General features: G+C 39.4%; 2 protein-coding genes across 2 annotated transcripts; one reads left to right on the top strand and one right to left on the bottom strand.

The window, feature by feature from the left end:
• The first annotated feature begins 2,612 nt into the window (after positions 1-2,612).
• LOC113169667 (glycoprotein endo-alpha-1,2-mannosidase-like protein) lies at positions 2,613-14,661 on the top strand. The gene is made up of 4 exons (XM_026371255.1): positions 2,613-3,138; positions 5,011-5,120; positions 11,597-11,673; positions 12,744-14,661. The coding sequence occupies exons 1-4, from the start codon at positions 2,628-2,630 to the stop codon at positions 13,378-13,380; spliced, it is 1,335 nt and encodes a 444-aa protein (XP_026227040.1). The 5' UTR covers positions 2,613-2,627; the 3' UTR covers positions 13,381-14,661.
• yrdc (yrdC N(6)-threonylcarbamoyltransferase domain containing) lies at positions 13,573-19,181 on the bottom strand. The gene is made up of 6 exons (XM_026371254.1): positions 18,916-19,181; positions 16,472-16,667; positions 15,934-16,048; positions 15,719-15,838; positions 15,407-15,537; positions 13,573-14,891 (listed from the first exon to the last, which is right to left on the bottom strand). The coding sequence occupies exons 1-6, from the start codon at positions 19,082-19,084 to the stop codon at positions 14,825-14,827; spliced, it is 798 nt and encodes a 265-aa protein (XP_026227039.1). The 5' UTR covers positions 19,085-19,181; the 3' UTR covers positions 13,573-14,824.
• Between the last annotated feature and the right edge of the window lie 157 nt (positions 19,182-19,338).

Genomic DNA, 19,338 nt, shown 5'->3' with positions numbered 1-19,338 from the left:
TTATAGTCTAATGAATCGAAACTATTTGCTTAATTAGAATTAAATACAACTAAAAGCACAATTAGCCTTATTGTTCGCTGTTTTTAAAAAGGTAAGAATGAACACAATTCAATTATGGTAAAAAAAAAAATCTTTATAAAATATGAATCGAAATATGATTTTAGATTTTAAAGATATAATAAGGGTATGTCCGATTCGTTTTTGTTTCTATATGTATGTTTTAAACAGTCCAGCCTGTATGAGGGAGAGAAATGTATGAGTCGAAATAGTTAAATTTATAGGTGGAAATGAAATTGAATATCAGTAACCATTCATTCCGTCTCTTTTTTATGAATGGAAGCTGCAGCTCCACCCTTGTGAATACTACAACTAAATGACGTTTCACAGGTGACTTGTCATCTCATCACTCCCACAACGACCCCTTGTGGAGTCGGAAAACACACGAATTAGCAAAGAGTTAGTCACTTAATATCACAAATCATAGAAACGGACACAGCACAGATCAGAGAAACTTATCCACCAGTGTTTCAGGTTGTCCAGGCGCCTCTCTACTGAGAGTTAGGAAAAGCTTTTCTATGAAGCTGATTTAATCCAGAATGCACCATTTTAATATGTCTTATTTCCTTGTTAAGATTTTGGACAATTTAAACCTAGTGATATTTTCTATATAAAGATATATGATTGGATATAAGAGGTTGAGATGTTTTGAGGCGCTTGTGTATTTTTTTTATTTGCAAAACCCTTTTAGGATAATATTCCAGATTTTCTGTATTTTGCCTGTTTGAAGCTGAAAAATATTCCTGTATATTTAATTTATAACATTTTGCCGTTTTGAAATCGATTTATAATATGAAAAAAATAGTTTTTGTAGTTAAATCTGAATCTGCAAACAGTTTGCAGGCATAGGTCTCCTATTTGGCGCAGGTGGAGGTAGACAACACTTATGACCACATGGCACCAGATCTGGTTCATAGACTACTGGAACAAAATGCTTTACTGGAATTCAAGAGCATTTTATTGACAGTAATAGACGTTATATCTCTTTAGACTCCTTTGGTTTTAATAGGGTCGGGTCAGAATTTCAGACTAACTTTGGCAGCTCTTAAAGCTCATTATTGATGTGGTTTTATATATTGGCTATTTTATGGTCCATTTGGCTGCCAGCACATTGGACAGAGTGTAATAAGAGGGTAAATGTTTTAAACACACTGGAAAAGTCGGATTTTGTATTTGACAACAAATAACAATAGATCAATCTGTGCTCTGTGCTAGTATTTGTATTTCAGTCATATAAACTACTTCGTACTTCCACAGCCTCCTAAATGCTGCTTTACATTATTATAAGAGTTCGGGTTTTAGTCTGGCTTAAACCAATGTGCTTTTGTGCCTGTTGTGATTTTAGTAGACGCTCTACATGCGCAACTTTTACAAATTGTTTTGTGTTTTAAAATGTAAAAAAAGAAAGGAAGCAATAGTAAATCATTACTTTGACATCACTGCGTTGTGATAAAACAGCCTAGGGTCCCTCACTTCGTTCACATTCGGAATAAAGAAATAAGAATTTATAGGAATCTCTTGCTTTCAGTTAAAAAAATCTTAAGGAGGAACTCTAATTGTTTGGTTTCTGGTTTTTCAGTAGGGAAATAATGATCATTCCAGTAGCACCTGAAAGCAGCATTGTACAGTTTAGTCCTGTTTTCAGTAAACTACCCACTAGATGTCGGTATAACTCAATTCAGGACAAGTCACAGAGTCACTTAACTTTCAAAACAATACAATAATAATGTATGTTGCATGTCCAGCTAATAGACTCGTATCAAACTCTATGCTAAGACACAGTGACATGTCTAGTCAACCTGATTTCTGCTCTTGATCTCCTGACGACATTTGTATGACACGTTTTTGTTAATTTTAAACGTTGTATTTTCAGTCTTCGCTGTTTGATCTGCAACCTCACGCAAAAAGACAAAGCAGAGATCAGACGAGCCCCGTCTCTCTGATAACCAAACTACACCGTGTATAAAGAAACCAGCCAACCACAAAGGCTGGAAAATCCTTCCGACATCACCGGAGAGCATCACTCTTGGAACTCGACGCCGGTCATCTGCCCGGTGTCAGGTGGATAGAGACAAGCCTGCCAGCTGGAGGAGTGTAGCAGCTGAAAGATCAGGGAGGGAAGCGTCTGACACCGGGATCACCCGCACTGTGACAGCGTTTGAAAAGGAAATCTAGCTGTTCCTTCAAGACCTGATTAGTCTCTACTGGATTATTCCCAACGCGTGGAGTTGGACAAGCATTTTGGGGAAGTGGGACTGTTGCAGTGAAACCTCACAGGCTACCTCACTACCCAGCTCAGCAGAATGCAAAACACGAGGCTGCAGAAGAAAGTTAAAAACCTCCTCAGCCAACTGCGTTGGGTCGTGTGCTGCGGCTGGGCTGCAACCATGTAACTGCCTTTCAGTTATGCATTCACAAGGATATGCCATTTGTAGTTGCCATGCAGGATGCTATAAGGAGTAGCTCGTAGGTTGTGAGGTGAACTCGAAGCAGAAAAGGGACACGGATCGGTTTATTTGCGCTCCTGGTCCCGGTCGAGCAGTTTGTAGCTCCTGCCAGTCCAGTCAAACATGGCAAGACTTCGGAGGAAAGCCTGCATAGCCTTCTTTCTATTTACGCTATTCATCTTTGGGACCATGATGGGGCTGAGGACCCTGAAACCCAGTGACGGCTTCTCGGATCTGGCTCCGGGCTTGGAGTTCCTTCCTATGACAGGAGGAAAGATGGACCGGCGCTCCGTCTCCCGTGACGCCACCCCGTCCCCGGGTCAAGCTCGCCCCGCTGGCAGCAACACCAAAGCAATATTGTCCAATGCCGGCCCCGAGGGGACTGTATTTTATGATGTTCATATCTTTTACTACATCTGGTACGGCAACCCGCATATGGACGGCAAGTACATTCACTGGGACCACATCCTGGTGCCACACTGGGACCCCAAGATTGCATCCAGTTACCCGAGAGGGAGACACATGCCGCCCGAAGACATCGGCTCAAGTTTCTACCCCGAACTCAGCCCGTACAGCTCGAGGGACCCGGACGTGTTGGAGTCCCACATGGAGCAGATCGGAGCATCTGCTGCAGGTACAGTTCAAAGATGCAGAGAGCACTCGGAGAATTTCTGGTAGAGAGAGAAAAAGAGCTGAGTGCTGTGTTTATGCTCAGCAGCTGCACAGAAATCTGGCTTCTAAGCGCAAAGCTGCCTCCTTTTGGTTTGAGCTGCACTAAACATTTTCAGCACCACACATCCACTGGACAGCTCCCCGCGCTCAGCTCAAGTCCCCAGATATCTGCTGCTGCGTCTTCTCCTGCACAACATACAGGATAATGCCTTTGGAAACCCCAGTTATCAAGAGATCAGCATCTTCAGGCTAAATTATGAGTAGAATTAACTTAATGACTATCTCAATATCTAAAGTCCGGCATGGTATTTTAGAATGTGGTTTAATTAAGTGTGTGCATCAGTTTTTTTAATGTTTCATGAAATATTAACAGATACCTTGTGTTTTTAGCCTTTTCAAAAAGTTCTATCGCTTCTCTAAAAGACAGCAGAGTCCTGGAGCCTGGTGTCAAGTAACAGGCTTGAGTGTTCAGCCATCAGCAGCCATCAAATGATAGGCCCTCGTGTTTCTGTCCTGCAACTCAGTAGGTTATTGTACACCATCCGGAATGATGAGTAGGCCACCAAACCCTCTCAAACCTCACGGCCCTGACAGATGGTTCACGGGAGAGCTTCTTAGTTAAAGCAATTTATTTAATACACTACAGCCAGCCAGACTCCAAGTAGTTCCACTTGGCTTGATGACTGATTCCCTGGCACTTTAGAGGTCTGTAAATAAAATTAATAGCAGTGGCCATATTCTTAATATACAAATACATAGTTAGGTATTGTGATCTAATGGTCCCCACAGAGACATGATTTAATGAATTAGTTCTGAGTACATATCCAATGTGCTAGATCCTCTCTAGTGCCAGGCTGTGGCTGACATAAAGCTATTTCTCAGCCAGCATTTAAGTATGAACAAGCATTTCTGTATTGGAATTTATGAGCTGTCCCACAATCGTGTGCAGAGAGATTGCTATTAAAACAAGATATAACAAACGGTCTTAAGATGACAGGTGCATATGCATCACTAATGTGCAGGATAGGGGTGATGGGCAGGTAGGCATTTACCTAACAATTAGCCGTTCTCTATATATCTACGGATAGATGACTGAACTGAACTACAAGAGAGATGCTAGAAGATCAGAGACGATATAATTACTACAAAGAGATACAATTCACAAAAACCCAAGAAGAATCAAAATCCCAACATTACAACTACGAAGTGACACAAAATGAACAAAGAGATTCAAAACACAAAGATGGAAAGAAAAACGGAGACAAAATGACCACAAAGAGAGACAAAACAAAAGCTAGGGAAAAAGTCATTGTAGTTGTTTTTCATCTCTCTGTTTGGGTGTCTTGCCTCTAATGTTTGTATGTCAGGGGGCTTTTCTGTTGCTGTGCTTAACAGCCCATTTTCTCATTACCTATCCAGGCATACAGCATCTTGCCACAAACCGTACCTGTAAAATAAGCACTGTAATTACCCTAATGGATTACCACGGCAGAAATTTTACAGCATGATCAATAAAAGTGCAACTGAGTGTGGTTGTTCAATGGTCTCAAGTGTGCCTGTAAAACCGTGTTAAGGGCTCCATGAAAGGCTCACTGTAGATTAATTAGAGCAGACGTTTATCAGCACTGGGTTCTACTCCAGTATTGTCAGCATTTATTAAAAGCAGCAGGAAGTTCAGTCAGTCGTCATTTCAACAATGCATAAGGTCACATTTTTAGAGGTTCATATGCCTTTTGGACATTAGTTCTCAGCACTAGATGCTCTTTAATGGTCTACCACGTCATAGCTTTGTTGTCCAGGATGGATGATCAGACTACTTTTTCTGTCTCTCCAGGGGTCCTGGTCCTGTCTTGGTATCCTCCCGGCCTGGCCGATGACAACGGGGAACCTGCTGAGGATTTGGTATCGGCTGTACTGGATGCTGCATATAGACACAGCCTTAAGGTAAAAAAGGCACCAGAGCTGTGTGTGTGTGTCAGAGAGAAAGACGTAAACAATATTGTATTGGTTTTTATCTGAATTCAGCTATATACGACCTTTAACACCTGCGTTGCATAAAAATAAAAAAAGGAACAATAAGCGATAATTAAACAACTGGAATTATGTTTAAAAAATGGACTAAACACAGTAACCTGAACCGTTCACACACTAAAAACTTGACTAAATCACAAAACATTTACAGCGGACCACAGGTGACATGCCATATATACTATTACAGTAGTAGTACTACAGTAGCCTACTTTGAAAGTGAGTTGCCAGTGTATGGAGAGGTATCTTTTTTTTTTTTTTAAAGGTTGTACAAATATGAGGATCTATGAACATATAAATATGATTGACTGTTCACTGTCTCTCAATTTTTCCACCTCACACCTTCCCCTCACTCTAACAGCACAGTGACAGAACAGGTAGAGATCTTTGATGCTTCAGAGGTGAGCAGAGCGTGAAGCACTGCTTAAAATGCTGATTTCAAACCAGCTATTATGCTCTGATTTTTTATACGTGCAACCTGCAGTTTTCTTTGTGTCTCTGCATGGGGAGTAAGATTTAGAGCTGCTGAAGCTTAACTTATTATTCTGTCTCCCCTATGAAGCTGTCTTTGCTACTTGGGGATATGACTCAGGATTATTTGCAGCTGCAGTGACATTGTTAGTATTAGAATGAAATACGGGTCAAAGAGCTGCTGCTGGGTCAGTTGTTCAGTGGGGGCTGAACAGGCTTGGAAGTACATCAGCAGGACAGCGAGGTAGGGGGTTAGCAAAACCACTCAGCCAGTTGCCAATTAGGTTGGAAAATGGCATGTTAGTCAAAATGACTGCTGTCCATGTTCCTCCCTCTGCCTCTTGTCACTGTATCGAAAGCTTATTAAACTTTTACAAGTAACACTTCCTCTTAATGTGAGACGCCACCTTTGATGATGTAGCTGTTTTTAATGGACACAGTGACCTGAGTTTGTGGTTCTTTGCAACATTTCCCCTAAAAAAAATCCTCTCAAAATGAGGGTTGAAGAGATGTGTGTGCATGTCCTTATCAAATGCTACACAGGGGTTTGTTTGTTTGTTTGTTAATTTTAATTTTTTTTTTCAATACAGTTTAAAATGTCATAAGCGACTGACACGTTACAGAGTTCCAATGTCATAGCACTCCTATTCCATTAATAATACATCAACAGCAGTGTGTTTAAGAAAAAAAATTAGACAGCTGCCCTGCTAAGTGCAGCTTAGCTTAATTTTACATAGTAAAATTAAAACTGTAATTTACCAGTTTTCTGATTTATCTAACCAAAGGGACTTAAAAAGGTTTTCAGGGTTTTCACTGACTTGCATTTTGTAAATATAAGCAAACATGGCTCACTGCTTTGTGCCGAAATTCGTGAGAGACTTGTCACTCAGTTAAAAAGTAATGCATCTCAAGAATTTAGGTCTTTGCCTGTCTATAGTACATAATATTGTGAAAATTCTCATTACTGTTTAATGTGCACGATTTTGTGAGGCCTCAGGTGGTACTGCATGAGAAATTATGATACTGTGATAAATATTATAACCATAAGGGCTTTGAGTATTTAATAAACCGTGAGCACTAAACATAGCCCGTCCCTGTGTCCAGAAATGCTAAATTAAACTCTGTTATACAATGTGTAAGTCATACATCAATTCTGGACAGAAAGCCAATGGAAACATGTCCTGTGGTCAGATGAATCTGCATTTTATCTTCTTTTTGGTAACAATGGACATCCAGACTGTTAGCAGCCAAATATACTGTATATCTGTGCTAAGGTCAGCAGGCTAAACATGTATTTAAGCTTAATGACATAAGTAAAGGACCAAAAATAATCCATCACTGACAAGTCAATGACCCATGGAAGAAGTTGTATTTACTACTTGCAGAAAGTATCAGCAAGGTTAATTACTGCACAAAGCAAAGTAACTGTAAGGATAATAATTCCAAAGCAACTCATTATCATCCAGTTTGTATCCTGATGTGAAGATGGGGAGAATTTATTTTCCAGCAGCGATGTGACACATATTGGCCTTGTCTCTGTAAACAACTTTGATGATAGGCATTAGGTTTGTCAGGCCAGCCTGTCACATTTGATATCACATTTATTTATACTGCAGTTTGGCTCCAGGCAGAGAAATAATGTATCTCTGCAAGGGTACAACAAGAACAGCAGGATTAGACATGCAACGCTGGGCTGATGAGGTTTTTGCATCTATTGCTGTCAGGAAAGAAGCTAATAGACTGAACTTAATGCCATGCCTTATTGTCATCGGTGACCCAGCAAGCGTGACATTTTCTTAAACACTGTGGTGGGAGCATGTGAAAATATGCACCATGACAAGCTTTTTGCAAATCAACAATGAACATTTCAGTATCTCACTGACATAAAAAAAAATAACTGCTAATCACTGTGTCTTTCTAAAAACACTTAGAAGATCAAAGTCACACATCAGGGCATACAAAGCTTTAGAATAAAATTATGTGCACTGCAGCATGTTGAGTATTTCTAAGCATCCTCTTCGAGTTCCCCTTGTTTTGATGAACTCTTCCCACCCCCTCTATGCAGAAGGACATTTATCTTTGAAGTGTTTCTTGCATAATCTCAGTAAATTGCTGACAAGGTAAAGAACCTTGGCTCCAATGATTTGGAACCCTAACACTAATTTTCTAAAGAAAACTTAAGTAATTTCTGTGCTGTTTTCCACTGAAATGCAGACTAAAAGGAGGGAGGGAAACCCAAGTGAGGAGGACAGATGGCCCCACAGTAGCAACTGCAACAGCCAGAAATGTATCAGCTCTGCATTCAGGAAACACAAATCTGAAATCTGATTTTAGCACCCAGGGAGCTACCAGCTAATCTGAGAAATACTTGAGAAGGCAAGAGCAGCTTGGTTTTGAAACATCAGGTCATTGAAAATCCTAGTGTGTAGTTTCATTAAAATGTTGTGTTTCTGAAAAGCTACAGAAATAGGGTTAGGAAAACATAGGTGATAATGAACTCTTTGGATATTCCTGCTTCTCTTAAACACACATTAATGTTTTATTCATATAATTTCTATCTTATTATTTATAAAGTCCATCTTCGTCTTGTCATGTTAATCATAGTGGTACTCTAGGAGATGAGTTACACAGAGCTGGGCTCCTTTTGTAACTAACTGCTTGACAGAGCAATTAAAGGCAGACTGTGAATACGTCTTTGCAGTGGTTTTATGTAGCTCAATGGGGCATGGATATGGCATTAATTAATTTTCAAGATTAATGGCTGGATTAACCTATCATGGTTCCCTAAACTAAATTAAGTTTGAACCCCTCCACTACCAGGACTCCAAATGCATTTATCCTCAAATTCTTCTCAAATTTGAAAAAGTGAAACGAGACAACGTTGGAGATTTGGCTGCAAAAATAAAATACATTTCTCGTTGCTGATTCTGTATCAGTCAATTAATGGAGTGAGATTTTCAACTCTAATACAAACTAATTAAAAGTCAGAGTGAATCATATGGTCGATCGAAATATGATAATGTCGTGTTTCAGAAGATGAAGAGTTTTTCAGTCATGCTCATTGTTAATATTTGGCATCATGGAATTGTGAAATAGTTTCAAAGTTGATTAGATCACTTAAAACTAGCCTGGACAAGAGAATATAGCTCAGCGTGGAGTTGCAATAAGTTATGCAGATCATGATAGGTTAGTCACCTAACATTGCATCTTATTGAATAAGTTTGTGTATATGACCAACGAGTTCATGGCTTGTCCAGTGTATGTTGAAAACACTCTGCAAAAATGTATTCAAATGTATATCTCAAGGTGATATTGGGCTTTACTATAGTCTGCATTTAAAAGATTAGATGGATATCTTCCAAGATATTACAGTGTAAAATACCCTCTTTGTGTTTCCCCGGACAGTGCTTTCTTCTTGAATTGTAAAGGAACATTAGTAACAAACAGAGTAAATTTTCCACTTCATGCCCTACAGCCATACAGAACAAAAACATGAAAATGTGTTTTAAAATGTCCCTTTGATACAAATGACTGAAAACTGCATTGCATGCTTTATGGGCCTCATTGATATCAGGGCAATTGCCTAATTTGCCTCGCTTGCAATGCAGCCTTGAAGTGGATAAGTTATATACTCTCAAACTATGTCTATGGAGCTTTAGATAAGAAACATACACTAAATGAACTTTTAGCCATAATTGCATATTTCAGTCATAATTGAGATGAATGGAAACAGAAGCAGATCAAACTTAAAAAGCAGTCCCACCACACAGAGCTAAAAACACACCGTTCAGGCTAACACTACAAAAGAAAGCAATGTACTTTTTATTATATAAGTTGAGCAGCATTTGAGTAGCACCCACACAGAGCTCATGGATTGGAGAGCAGATCACATGAAGCCTCCACTGTGGTGCTGCTGCTCGACCCCAGCTTGAAGAGAAGCTGAAATAGACCTTCTGCCCAGGGGAGGGTGGGGGTGGTTTGGTGGGGACAAGATCAGGAGGAACTGGAAGCTTGGTGCACGAGTGAGGGAGCAGTGGGGAAAGAAACATCAGGGGTCCCGTGACTCAGTTTGCCTCTCTGAACAGTCTGAACCCTGAGGGGCTATAAAAGTAGTAGTCTAGTAAGTAGGCCATGTAGCTGCATGTTCATGGGGGGATATTACCCAGGGGCACACAGTCATGTTTACAGATGCACAATGTGGCTATGCTCAGGCTTTTGTGACCTTACAGTATATTGACTTTGGCCACAGAGGGAAGTAATATTCTTGAATAGCTTTGTTGAAATTGATCTAATTGTTCTAAAGGTCTGGACTTTTGTCTTCATGTTGGCGCACATCCTTCCCTCTGTGCTTTCTGCATGACATGGCACTAAATTCCACTCTGCTCAGCATAAATCATGCTGGAGTTGTTCCAGCCTTGTCGATGTTTATGAGGTATTAAAATGCCTCAACTCTGTCTCATTTACTTCTAAATTACCAAAACGTTACGGGCCAGTGTGTTTGCAAAATGAGTTGAATTTTCTAGTGACCTGCACTCTGCTGCAGTGAACAGGGAAGCATAGCAGCGTTCTCTCATCCTCTGTGAATGGTAATTATGTTGCTTTATATCTTCTAATATCAATTCCAACCGTTTTATATAAACAGTAGGTTCATATTCAATCTCACTTCACTGGTCGGTTACTTCACTAGAAGTCCAGTGAGTTCTGCTTTTCAAAGTACTGATTCCAGGCTGTGATGTACTTGAATGGCAAGATCGTTCTCTCTTTCTTGAAACTGATATTTTGCAAGCACCTTTACACTATCAAATTAGTATAGTATATATAAATAGCACTATTATTCTGATGCAAATATTTGCTAGGCGATGGTGTACTCTAAACATAACTTTATCCATTAGAACACCCATGTCGTAGTGACACTCTTTATTGTTGCTGCCAATGAACCCACAGAAATACTTTGCCAAACTATTTAAATAGACAATTGTCAAACTATGCCAAAATCTAACAATGATTAAATGCATTGCACAAACTATGCAAACATCCTCTTTGATTAAATACTAGATATTCACTGCTTTGTAGGCAAAATACTGATGTAGATTCAGGCTTACACTTGGTTTATACCATATTTAAAGCAGGAGGGATAAAAGCAGTTATACGTTGTAGGCTCAGTCAACACATGTCACCTAAACGTACGACTTCTTACATCCATTGCTCCATCATCTTAAAAAGCCATTTTCCTTCACATTGTTCCCCTCGAGTACTCTGCTGGAGAAGAAAAGTGTTTTAGTTTGGTCATACATTATTCAAAGTCACTGAATTCTCTGGCTTTGCCTTAAAATATTTAACTTTTTGTGTACATGTCACTTCAGGTCCCTTGTTCCTCTGCTGCTTTCGCTCATCAATTGCAAACAGCCATTCCTAACAGAGCTATTAACTGAGCATTAGAAATGTGTCGAGCGGGGAACTATTTGGGGTGAAAAACATCTTCTACAGTGACAGAATGATGAGAAAATGAATCCAGAAGGATCTGAGCAATTGGCTTTGCCATTGGAGGTTTTTAGAAAATCTGTAAACAAATAAAGTCATCTGTAATACTGCAGTGAAACCAGGTGTCTGGTGTCTGCTCTGCTCCTTCAAAATGCTGCATGAGCAACTTGTTTTTTCAGAATTAAAAATTTTTGGGAAAGAATCAACAGTCAGGTTAGCTGAAATAACCTTTCACTATGATATCATAAGCATCTTATCGAGCTGTTTTCTTCCTTGCTACTTCTCAAACTTTGAGAACTCTCGGAGACGTGTCCCCTGAGATCCCCCTGATTTGTAGTCAATGCTTGCTAAGGTCATCTGTATGTGCTGACTGAGTGTCTTTGTTATGACAGTAATATGATGAATGGAGAACAACAAAGCGTGTGTCTGTCTTTTCCCAGGTTGCATTTCACATCCAACCATACAGAGGACGAAATGACCAGAGCGTCCACGACAACGTCAAGTACATCATTGACAGGTAGGCACTTCCCTGGCTGCTTTCCTCCATCCTGTGTCAGCTCAAATAGAAAAGCATTAAGATTCAATGCATAATTGAAAGAACAGTTACAAAACAGAAATACTTCCAGAAAGCATTTCAGATCAAATAAGGCCAGTTTCATGACTTATGAATGAGTTTTTTAAGCAAAAGCCATTTTTTCCAGCCTTTAGTATTGGGGTTGCTCTGAAAAGGGGACAACTGTCACGCTCAGTTTTCCATACACAAAGGAATTTATCTTTTGATTCTTAAGATGAAAAGGAGCTACGCAGGTTGAGGGAAGAAGCTTCTGCTCAGGTAGAGAAGGTCTTGAATCTTTGGCACTACTGGTTAGATGGTTAGAGGGTGGAGAAGCTGTGGCTACAGAAGGCACGGGTGTAGCTGTAGTTGTAAGATTTAAACAACAGAAGGGACCTGAGTAAATAGAGCTGTGCCAGTGGGGCGTTGTAGATGAATATCAAGAGAGTCTTAGTCCTTGTGAGTAAAGGCTGACTTTGTGATACAGGTAGTGAAGATAAAAATCATTCCTAATGAGGTCTAATGTACTATGACAAACAGGGTTCTACTGAAGTTATGAAGGAGCTGCATGACTCAGAGGTGTAGACATATAAACACATATAGAAGATCTATATATATGATTTAAATCTTATATATAGATCTTCTATATAAATGCTTTAATCTTCACAAGATGATTCAATTAAGGCTCGTCAGTGCCAAAACATCCACTTGTTTCCAGGAAATGTAAAAATATGCCCTAGAAAGCTGATTTGTGCTTCCCTGAAGATGAATTATGTCAGTGTTTAACATCAGCTTTTCACTGTTATTATTTTACTGTCAACCTGAAGCAGAATATACGTAACGATGTGGAACTCTCTTCAGGGGATTAACCCTTTAGAACAGATTTTTAATGCTATCTGTGGTCACTATCTTTCCATTAGTCTTGAAAAAGTGATCACATTACTGCATCTTCTAATATTGAATGCTCTTCACTTAGTTCATTAATAATCCATTAATCCACATTAATCCTTCTATTTGTATTTTCTCTTTAAAAGGTATGGTGACCACGGAGCCTTCTACAAATTTACTTCCAGCACAGGGAAGAGTCTTCCTATGTTTTACATCTATGACTCCTACCTAACTCCTCCGGAGTCCTGGTCTGAATTTTTGACTCCCACTGGTTCCCACAGTGTGCGCGGCTCAGCCTACGACTCCATTTTCATTGCCCTGATTGTGGAGGAGCGCCACAAACACGACATTCTTGCAGGTGGATTTGATGGCATGTACACCTATTTTGCCTCCAACGGCTTCTCATTTGGTTCCTCTCACCAAAACTGGAAGGCCATCAAAGCTTTCTGTGATGGCAACAATCTCCTTTTTATCCCCAGCGTGGGTCCTGGTTATATTGACACCAGCATCCGGCCGTGGAACAACCACAACACACGCAACCGGGTGAACGGCCGTTATTATGAGACAGCTCTGCAGGCAGCACTGAATGTGCGTCCAGAGATTGTCACTATCACATCCTTCAACGAATGGCATGAGGGGACACAGATAGAGAGGGCTGTGCCTAAAAAAACAGTGACCCGTGTGTACTTGGACTATCAGCCACATGGCCCTGATCACTACCTGGATCTGACGCGCCGCTGGGTGGAGCAGTTCAACAAAGAGAAGGAGCAATGGCTCATGTGACCTTTCATCAAATTGACTTCAAACAGCATGCTCTAGTCAAATGTGTGTACACATGGAGGCAGAGCGAATGTAGAAGTTTATCAGTATAGACGAGAGTTCATATAGACTTGCATTTCCTTTTAATTTGACCAGGTGTGCAAGTTTCTGTGTGTACAAATATTTGTGCACACTTGTGAGAGAAAAAAGTAATGATGAGCATTTGGAAATATTTTTATTCTCTCTAGCAAACAGGTGATCGATACCACTCCTAACAATATGAGGATACACTCAGCAGTTAACAGGGAAACTAGTCTGAGCTCCAGGTAAGAATAAAAACAAACACACCTACTAGCAGCTCCGTAGTTAGAATATACATCTCACATTTATATTGTACATAACGTGAAACTTGAAATGACGTAGTTCTGTAAAGGGTTATGTGTTGGAGACACATTTGGACAGGTGAAATGACTGCTTGGAGTCATCAGATGTATAGCTACTTCAATCGTGTAATTCTTGTGAAGAAAGCACGTACGTTTATTTCCCAATATGTCGAACTAATGCTTTGTGTTTTATTTTAAATTATACAAAATATTTAAATAGGGTTTCAGTTACAGATGTTTGTATTGTAAGAAAATGCTCTAGCACTGAAAATCATCTCAAACTTCAAGATGTTAGTATTTACATTTTTATAGCATGCCGATTAGCACTGATCACTTCAGTGTCAGAGTAAATCGGCAAGTAAAACAAGTCAGGCACTTATACTAAAGGTTGTAAAACAAAAAGCAGTTGATATTTACAGTGGCGGTACTGGTCTCAACCGGTACCGCTGACTGATGAACTCTGATATAAGGACATCGATTTTAATGAAATACTGCTGTTTATTAAGATTAAAGTAAAAGATATTTTTTAACAAACCGATTCTTGATTGTAACTCCGTGAACAATCAATTGCAAGTGAATTCCAGAAACCTACTTTATGTCTCATATCATCTTATACATAATGAGGACTTAAAAGAAGAACACATTTTATTGTAACTGTGCCAATGTTTTGCAGTCTGTCAACAAAAGTTCATGTGATGGGAATTTTAAAAAATGCTCCAGTTTCAAACCAAACATCCACTTAATCCACGTGCTAACCAACACAATTCTGACATCAGTGTTTTAAACTTAGTTTAAGTTACCAGTTGCAAGCAGTTTGACATGCAGACAAAATAAATACATGAGATTCATAATGAATAAAAATACGTCTCTAAATAACTCGAACCAATACAAAAAGATAAAGCTGTATGTTCACGTAAAAATGTGCGGACATGAAAAACTTCAGACCCTAAAACGGTCACCAGAACAAAATGTGTCATTAGTGATTTGAGACTCAAGTTCCCGTGTTCTTGTCTTTCCTGAGAAAGATAACTTCATACATTTTGAAGAAGCCTTGGGTCGGAGCTGGTCGTGTGTCGTGGAGAGGGTCATTCTTTCAGCTGAACTGACAGTCCATATTTCCGCTCCAGCACATCGACCGTAGACGCAAGGGCACTGAAAACGAAATTCATTTACTGGTTATATTTGATCATTTCTCACTTAATGTACAGTCTCCTAAGAAAACAAGGGAATATTCAGCTAACAGTCATATTAGTCCATCAATCAATGTTTCCATAGTCAGAATATCTATATTCTGTCTGCACATGCTTGCCCACATTTTGTTTACTAGTTAACAGGAGATTAATAATCTTGGCAGCTGCTGCAGGGGGCTCATTCTCTCTGTGGTGGAGTACATTGTGATGACACTGTTACTTCAGTAGAAAGCACAGCAGTAAAACAAACACTGGCAGGTGCTCGATGGAAGCGGCTCCTTCCAACACAACAGCTCAGTTTTTCTGCAATAATGTGTACAGTAAGGTAATTATTTGCTCAACATTTGATACCAATTTAAATAATTAAGGGGGTATTATGAGTTGGTTTGTTGTTTTTTCTGACATAAATAATAATACAAAGAAAAAACGTTCCTGCGCATTCAAAAGCTAATTGGGTCTCTAACAGCATGAACTTACCAGCCAGGTCTGATAATGCGGTACTTGCCAAGAACTGATAAATCAACCACTGTTGATCCAAGGCGGCTCTGGCCTCCTATTGGTCCGCCATCCACCACCACAGCCAGTTTGGGCCAGAGCTCCTGGAACTCCTTCAGAAGAACATCGCAGTATGAATAAAAAAACAAATTATGTAAATTAAGATAAAACAGAGACATGGTCTTCAAACCAAAAGAAAGAAACTGGGAAATATTTTTACACCTAATGATTGTAGGACTGTAAAAAAGCCTTTAATTCATGTATACGTTTCCTTTCCCACATTTTCCCACTTACATGTACTTCCACCGTGCTGGTTTGTGAGCTGATGTTGGCGCTGGTAAGTGCCAGTGGCTCCCCACACATCTGGCAAAGGCGCCTCATAAATGCATGGCCTGGGATACGTACGCCTACTAGCTGAGGGACACGTGAACATGAAAACAGATGGCTGACATTGATTTATCGCCCATTTCTTTTTATATTTTCTTTGGAGTAACATTCAGTGAACTCACCGAAGTAAATGGGTTGAGATCTGCGTTCAGCACATCAGATCTTTCAAACACCAGAGTGACAGGACCGGGCAGCAGGTCGCCGAGCAGCTCTTTCTTTACCTTCACTTTACAGTACCTGAGCTCAGAGAAACAGCTTTCTGAACAGCTGGGACTGTGGATCATTAGCTCAGAAACCCATCAAACTGCTTTTAAACAGTACCATCGTATAGCAGAACTACTTTGTGGATTTCTTTTACCACTTTGCAAATGAATTAATGAACGCTGGTGTATTTCTGTGACAGCAGGTGTGCTTGTCACTCAAAATGTAAAATGTGTCTTGTTAGTGCGATGAGATGAATCTCTGCCTCTTCTGTGTGACTCGTCTCTGTATGACTAATATGTTTATGCAAGATAGCAGGTCTAGAAAGAAACCATCACATGTGTGAAGCTGACACCAAAACACAACAGTTGCCACTGGTATTTAAAAAAAATGCATTTGAACTGTAGCTCAATTAGAAACGTCAGTGATACAGTGGTACAACAGCAGAGACCCTCTTACCTGTAGATATCCTGAATTTCTCCAACACAAATCGCCAGTGGTTTCTGCCCATTTCGGCCTTTGATGTCATACGTTCTTCTGATGGCTTCAGAGTTCTGGGCGAGGCAGGCCAGGCCATAGATGGTGTCAGTGGGCACAGCAACAACACGGCCTTCCTTCAGAGCCTTAACCGTGCACCTCAGGATTTCAGCACCATCTGGAAAAACAATGAGACCGAGTCCATAGCAAGGACAGGAACAAGGAGGGAGGCTAGAACATTTATTATGATGCAGGAGTTAATGCTTCTAACAGTATTTACTTGCTTAATTTATCACCTGTTAGTTTTACAAAGTGTCAGAAAAGAGAACCCAGCCTCACATCATCAGTTTATATCTATAGTCTTTTGACTGAGTTAAATGAATGCAGTCTAATACAGCAGTGTACAGCAGTGTGCTGAAACTGTTTCACTGAGGTCTTGATTCACCTCTATCATCATGTCAGGGCTGTAGCTTGTGCTGCATTATAACAGAGAGATTATTTAGCCTGCACATCTTAATATAAATAGGTTGGACAAAGTCAGAAACACCTGCCAGTGTGAGACAACACAGGTTTACAGCACAACAATCTGCAGCCACCGTAATAGCAGAATGATCCTTGTGTCTCTTCAGCTTCCAGTTTAAGTTTAGTGCTGATGCACAATATTCATGTGATAATGTTCACTTCAGTTATTGTAAGTGTAAAAGGTCACTGGGATGATGAAGGTCTGCCACGGATGAATTAACTAAAGGTTTTTCATTTAATTCCTTTCTCAACAAATGTGCTTCAGTTACACACAGATTGGCTACAAACCCAAACGACATCATACTCGTTACTTTTACTACAGATTCAGGTTCTTTCACGTCCAATGCTGAAACAGGTTTGTTGCTAACATAACATGTTACAAACCATAGGAATCCATCAAATTTGACATTGTTTAAAATACAGCGTTTTTATAGTGGAGTACTTTTACTCTTGTACTTTAATGGCATGCAGAGATTTCTTTTTGTAAAGCAAAAATAAAAACAGTGATTTTATTCAACCATATATGAAAAAGCTCACTGGGCTGAGTGTTGATAACCTGTCACTTACTTTTCAAATCTCTTAATACAACAAACATTTGCATAAAAATTGTCTTTTGTGATGTTTCCACAAGAGATTTTTGGAAGGCTCTATCTGCCTGTATTATTTCCAGAAATTAAAATGAGTTTTCTGTGAAACTGAAAAAATGTTTGGTTTTCTTGATCACAGCCAGAAAAATAAAGACAAACTCTCTGGGATTTATATTATCAACCTCCAATATCAAAACTCCAATAAAATATTTGTACATTTACAGAAACATTCTTTTTTCCAGCTCAGATTAACCATTAAAATCCATTTTCACTGCCTATGATGTAAATTTAAAAAAGTAAGACCAAGGTTTGTACAACTGACTTTACACTAGTTTTACATCATGTTGATTTTTACAGAGTAGATGTGCATTTCTCTCTTAACAACACAACGGGAAGATCAGGAATCTGATGTAACTCACTGCAATGTTTACATCAATTAGTGGACTTTCTACACTGTAGCTGATTCACAGTCCCAGTAAAGTAGGAGATGTCTTATTTGCAGCTGTTAAATGATGAAAATTAAGGGGTTTTTGTGATAAAAGTATGACACAGTTCATTATTCACAGCAGTTTGTTTTTAAATCTCTTAATATTTTAAGGCAGTTGTTGCCTGTTTTTCTTGCAAATTATTAATCAACAAAAAAATATGTGGATACTTCATCCACATCTGTGAACAGTTTTGTTCATCATATATCAGAAGATAACATCCATTAACCGGTTTGATTCAAGATTCAAATATCGATGATGCCCTCATTTCTAAGTTTGGGTACATGTTTGGTAGAAGTACACAAACTCAATATTCAAGGAAAAGTCTAAGAAATTAAATGATAGTCTTAAGAGTACACTACTAACAAACTGATTTTTCTTTCATTAGTCTGAATTAGTTACTAAATTAAAAATAAGGGAAACAAAATCTTAAACACACACAGAGACAATGTTAGTAGCAATAAAATGTTTTGAAACATAACTTTGTTTTATTATTTTGAAAAAAACATTCATATTTGTGCTGAAAACAGCAGCAAACCCAAGTTCTGTTGAATGTTTTGGAAACATCTGGTAAACATGGAGCTGATTTAACCACCTTATGTAAAACCAGGAGTTTATCCATATGCAGCTTTCTGTATTTTAGTAAGTAAGTGAACTAACCACTACATTTGCTCTTAGCTCTGTGTGCAAAGTCACCAATGACCCAATGACCCAATGACTCAATGGAAGCCATGAACCAGGTGTTAACACGCACACTCACAGTATTTCTGTAAATCTTTCCAGATCTGATAAAGCACCACAGACAGCCATCAGTCCTGTGACTGACATGTACCTGTGAGGTTGTTCTCGACACTCGGCCCGTTGCAGGTCGGAGGCAGTAAACGCAGCACTGGAGTCTTCAGCTCTTTACACATGTCTGTTTGGAGCCGGCAAACCGCAGCTGAGCAGTGAACTCTCCTGGATTTGAACAGTTCAGTGGCGAAACTACAAACCGACTTCATAAAATCAGAGTTAAAGTAATCTTACTACCAAACAGCATGTTGTAGCATGTGGAGCAACCACGGGCGACTGACACAAACCGGACACAGCCGAAGTGAAACCGGAACTTCCGGGTGGAGTTCCACAAGTAGGAAAAAGACGCTAATAACCAGAATCCAGCCTTAAAACGGAGAATTTCTCAACCACATGTTATATTCCTTGATTTGTGTGTTCAAAGTAGTTTGTCAGATTTTAAGAAAAGACATACTGTCGTTGA

Source organism: Anabas testudineus, chromosome 16, assembly GCF_900324465.2.
Source record: "Anabas testudineus chromosome 16, fAnaTes1.2, whole genome shotgun sequence".
NCBI lineage: Eukaryota > Metazoa > Chordata > Actinopteri > Anabantiformes > Anabantidae > Anabas > Anabas testudineus.
This window is presented reverse-complemented; position numbering and strand designations above follow the sequence as displayed.